This window comes from Gekko japonicus, unplaced genomic scaffold, assembly GCF_001447785.1.
Source record: "Gekko japonicus isolate JY-2015 unplaced genomic scaffold, Gekko_japonicus_V1.1 scaffold4765, whole genome shotgun sequence".
Taxonomy (NCBI): Eukaryota; Metazoa; Chordata; class Lepidosauria; order Squamata; family Gekkonidae; genus Gekko; species Gekko japonicus.
Genome location: NW_015167196.1, coordinates 47,085 through 52,504, shown reverse-complemented (window position 1 = coordinate 52,504; position 5,420 = coordinate 47,085). Strand labels below are relative to the sequence as shown.

Sequence of the window (5,420 nt, the reverse complement as noted above, 5' to 3'; positions counted from 1 at the left end):
CCCTCACTCAGAGTCAGAGTGGCTTACAGTCTCCTTTCCCTTCCCCCTCAACACACACCCTGTGAGGTAGGTGGGGGCTGAGAGAGCTCTCTTGAGAACTACTCCAGAGAGAACAGCGCTGAAAGAACTTGTGACTGACCCAAGGTCACACCAGCAGCTGCATATGGAGGCGCGGGGAACCAAACCCGGTTCTCCCAGATTAGAGTTCGCGCACTTAACCACTACACCAAACTGGCTCAGAAGAAGAAGAAGAGGAAGAGGAAGATAAAGAGGAAGAAGAGGAGGAAGAGGAGATTGGATTTATACCCCGCCCTTCACGCAGGGTCTCAGAGCAGCTTACTATCTCCTTTCCCTTCCCCTCCCCATAACAGACACCCTGTGAGGTAGGTGGGGCTGAGAGAGCTCTTTCGAGGACTGCCCTTGTGAGAACAGCTCTGAAAAAACTTATGACTGACCCAAGGTCACACCAGCAGCTGCATGTGGAGGAGTGGGGAATCAAACCCAGTTCTCCCAGATCAGAGTCCTCGTTCCTAACCACTACACCAAACTGTTGGGAGGATAAAATGAAGGGGGCCTCCCCAGCACCTTGGAGGAAGGGCAGGACAAAAACACAGTCAATGGATCAGCTGACGGTGTCATAAGGAAGCAACTGCAAGAGGCGCAATTAGAAAGACCACCAACGTGGGGACATATTTCCACATGTGGTGGATGTGTGGGAAAACCCATAAATGCTGGTTAGGAATCCAAAAGATAATTCAAGAAATAATATATATTAACTTGCCTTTTGAACCAGAGATTTCTTTATTGAATATTACACCAGATAGTTATAACAAATTTGATATATGTATGGTAATATATATCTTAGCATTGGCCAGAATTTTGTTCGCAAGGTATTGGAAAATGGATAAGGTACCAACAAAGGAAGAGCTGGATCAGAAATTATTGGTTATGGCTGAAATGGACAGACTACGCTGCCCTGAGTTTGCTTTGCGGGGAGGGCGGGGTATAAATATGACAATTAATTAATTAATTAATTAAATAAGCTCATTACTTCAAAGGAAAGATGAAGAAACCCATGTAAAATGTCGGTCAAGAGTGTATAACTGGCTACAAAAAAAATCTATTGAAACGTAAGACTCTCACGATTATGATTCAATGTAAGCACACTGTTTGTGTAACAATGTAAAACTATAAATAAAATATTTTTAAAAAAGAAAGCTCTTTTTGTAGAAAAAGCCAAGCAGGAACTCATTAGCATAATAGGCCACACCCAACATCAGACACTCATTAGCATATTAGGCCACACCCCTGACAGCACAGCTCATTGGCATATTAGGCCACACCCCTGTGTTACCAGAAGTGTGGTCATCCAGCCACACCCACCTTTTGCTTCTTATTCTGTTTACCTTGTTTGTTGTCAAAACCCAGGGCTTTTTTGTAGCAGGAACTCCTTTGCATTTTAGGCCACATACCCTTAATGTATCCTAATGAGTTTCTGCTGTTGGGTGTGTCCTATTATGCTAATGAGTTCCTGCTAGGCGTGGCCAACTTGGAAGCCAGCTGGAATTCCGTCCCTGTGCGTTCCTGCCCAAAAATAGCCCTGACTATAAATAAAATAGTTTTTAAAAAGAAAAACACACACACCCCGCTAAGCAGACGTGAACTTACGAGATGCGCATGGCTGTCGGACGAGGCACCGAAGCCGGCGGAGGCCTTCAGGAGCCGGACGAGCAGCTCGGACGCGGGCTCCTGGGCCAGGATGACGGACGGAGGGTAGTGGCTGTTCATGTAGCTGATGATGCTCTGGTAGGACGAGATGCCGATGAGCTGCCAGGGGAGGGAGCTGGTCTGGCCCAGGAGATTCAGCAGGGGGGACTCCTGAGGTTCCAAAAAAACCCAGAAATCTCATTCACGCTTCGACCGACCACACGAAGAAGAGAAGAGATTGGATGTATACCCCGCCCTTCACTACCGAAAGGTATCGCAGAGCGGCTTACAAACTCCTCTCCCTTTCCCTCCCCACGACAGACACCCTGTGAGGTGGGTGGGGCTGAGAGAGCTCTGACAGAAACTGCTCTTTTTCAAGGACAGCTCTGACAGAACTATGGCTTGCCCAAGGTCATCCAGCAGCTGCAAGTGGAGGAATGGGGAATCAAACCCGGTTCTCCCAGATTAGAGCCTGCGCACTTAACCCCTACACCAAACTGGCTCTCGACACACAAACAGCACTGAAGAACACAAGGCCAGCCTGTTTACGAAGCACTCTCGACACACAACAGCACTCTCGACACACAAACAGCACTGAGGAACACAAGGCCAGCCTTGTTTACGAAGCCGCGTTAGTCTGCCTGTAGCAGTAGGAAAGAGCAAGAGTCCAGTAGCACCTTCAAGACTAACAAAATTTGTGGCAAGGGAGGATCTTTCGTGGGTCTGGCTGTATCGGAAGAAGTGAGCGGTGACGCATGAAAGCTCCCACCCAGCCACGAATATTGTTAGTCTTTAACTCTGCTCTGGTTAGACCTCACCTAGAGTATTGTGTTCAGTTTTGGCCCCCACAATTTAAGAAGGATATAGACAAGCTGGAACGTGTCCAGAGGAGAGCAGCAAAGATGGTTGAGGGGTCTGGAGAACGAGTCCTCTGAGAAAAGGCTGAAGGAGCTGGGTCTGTTTAGCCTGGAGAGGAGACGACTGAGAGGGGATATGATAACCATCTTCAAGTACTTGAAGGGCTGTCATCTAGAGGAATGGGGCGGAGTAGCCCCAGAAGGTCAGAGCAGAACCAACAGGGTTGGAATTAAATCAGAAGAGTTTCCGGCTAAACATTAGGAAGAACTTCCTGACAGAGCAGTTCCCTCAGTGGAACAGGCTTCCTCGGGAGGTGGTGGGCTCTCCTTCTTGGGAGGTTTTCTAACAGAGGCTCGATGGCCATCTGACAGCAATGCTGATTGTGTGAATTTAGGCAGATCACGAGAGGGGAGGGCAGGAAGGGTTGCCTCAGGGCTTAGTTCTTGTGGCCCTTTCTTACATGCCCAGGGAAATGCTGATCGTCACTTTGGGGTCAGGAAGCAATTTTTCTCCAGGTCAGTTTGGCTGGAGATCCTGGAGGTTTTTTGTTAACTTCTAGGCATGGAACAGGGGTCACTGGGGGTGTGTGGGGGGGAGGTATTTGTGAATTTCCTGCATTGCGTAGGGGGTTGAACTAGATGACCCTGGAGGTCCCTTCCAACTCTATGATTCTATTATACTGGATTCTTTTCTATTGTTTAAGCAGCAACATTTGCCCTGTATCGATCAATCAGCCTTTACTAGCATATAACAAGATGATTAGCACAGCAGGTAAGTCTTTCAAACAATTCAATTTCAAAGTGTGGGCGTGTATTGTTTGAAAGACTTCTCTGCTATGTTTTGAAAACGACAAACCAATGAAGCCTTCGACAACATATCGTTCTGAAAGACTTAACTGCTATATTTTGAGAACATCGAATTGACAATGTTTTTCAGCACAGGCATTTTATTCCTTTAAATATACTGCATGAGAATGGAAATGATTATGGACTGAACACATACGTAACAGACTTTGGAATAAGTGTTGAAGTATTTTGTAATTTGTTCACTCCCCCCCCCCTTGCATTTAGCCTCTTTCCGTGAATCTCTCTTTGACTATTTTTGTCATCAGCAAGCAGCTGGCAATGACGGGCCAGGAGACGTGCACTCTGCCCACTTGCTTGCAGCTTCGTTCTCAGCTTCCACCACCGGCACTCAAAGGGTGGAGGTGAACCTCGTGGATGGGTTGGAATCACATGAGTCTCACCTGCTGTATCAGGGCTGGGCGGTGGCTCTGGATCAGCTGTTGGTGGTGAGTCTTGGTCGGCCTGCCACTCATGACCCTGTTTGCTGGCTTCTGCTGAGTCAGAGCCAGCCGTGCGTGGCTCCCCTTCTCCTGAGGAGTCCTCCTCCCCTGAGGACCTCATGCTGAGCTCAGGCTGACCCACGATGCTCAGTGAGAACGGCAGGCTATGAACAAGCTAAATAAGTATATGGAGGCAACCTAGGTTCAAGTCCAGAGGCACCTAAGAGACCAACAAGAATTTTGGGGTATGAAAATACCCAAAAAATCTGGCTCACCTCTAAGGCGCTGCTGGACTTGAATCTGGGTGTTCTACTGCAGACCAACATGACTGCTTCCTGAAACTGTAGACATACATGAAGCTACCTTATACTGAATCAGACCCTTGGCCCATCAAGGTCAGTATTTGCTCAGACTGCAAGCAGCTCTCCAGGGTCTCAGGCAGAGGGGTCTTCCACATCACCTCCTCCCTGGTCCTTTCAACTGGAGGTGCCCGGGATTGAACCTGGGACCTTCTGCATGCCAAGCAGAGGCTCTACCCCTGAGCCACCACCCTTACCTGTGAGTTCAATCACCTGCATCTGTCTTACACCAATGATCTCTCAAGGTCAGCTCTGTCTACTCAGACCGGCAGGGGCTCTCCAGGGTCTCAGGCTGAGGTCCTTCACGTAACCTCCTGTCTGATCCTTTTACCTGGAGATGCCAGAGATTGAACCTGGGACCTTCTGCATGCCGAGCAGAGGCTCTGCCAGTGAGCCATTGCTCCTCCCAAGCCTAGGGACAATTGCACCACCACCAACACGTACCTCGCAGCCAGGCACGGAAGTCTGTGGGTCAGAAATTCTTGTATCACAGAAGAAGCCTGAAATCCTTTGATGGGAGTCACACATGATACTTTACTGAATCAGGTCACTATTGTCTACTCAGACTGGCAGCTGCTCTCCACGGTTTTAGGCAGAGGTCTTTCTCATCACCTCCTGCCTGGTCTTTTTAACTGGAGATGCCGGGGATTGAACCGGGGACCTTCTGCATGCCAGGCAGAGGCTCTGCCACTGAGCCACAGACCCTCTTTACAGCTCTCCAGGGTCTCAGGCGGAGGTTTTTCTCATCACCTCCTGCCTGGTCTTTTTAACTGGAGATGCCGGGGATTGAACCTGGGTCCTTCTGCATGCCGAGCAGATGCTCTATCACTGAGCCACAGCCCCTCCCGAGTCTAGGTACAATTGCACCACTATCACCCAATGTTGAGGGAAGTCGGGGGAGGGGAGAATTCCGCTCCAGTTTGGGATCGTACCTCTTTGGTTACCAGCTGCTGCTCCTTCGCCAGCAAGACCACCATGTAGAGCAGGCACACGATCATGTTGTGGGTCTCCGGAGGCGGGCTGGGATGCCAGGCGTTCGAGAGGACGCTCACCCAGTTGACTTCACACAAAACCGAGCCCAGGAAGAGGAAACAGCTTTTGGGACTGCCTCTTTCAATCTAGGGAAGGAAGGAAGGAAGGAAGGAAGGAAGGAAGGAAGGAAGGATTAAAAGTGATTTTCACAGACTAATCTCTAATGTAAACGTTTTCCT

General features: G+C 49.1%; 1 protein-coding gene across 1 annotated transcript in view; it reads right to left on the bottom strand.

Annotated features, from left to right (window-relative positions):
• The window catches only part of EPG5 (ectopic P-granules autophagy protein 5 homolog (C. elegans)), a gene marked incomplete at both ends in the record, with an annotated part of 66,391 nt that overhangs the window by 14,459 nt on the left and 46,512 nt on the right, over positions 1-5,420 (bottom strand). The window contains 3 exons of the mRNA XM_015413154.1: positions 397-421; positions 1,669-1,878; positions 5,142-5,327. Of these exons, the coding sequence (XP_015268640.1) occupies positions 397-421; positions 1,669-1,878; positions 5,142-5,327 (421 nt within the window). The remainder of the gene's footprint in view (positions 1-396; positions 422-1,668; positions 1,879-5,141; positions 5,328-5,420) is intronic.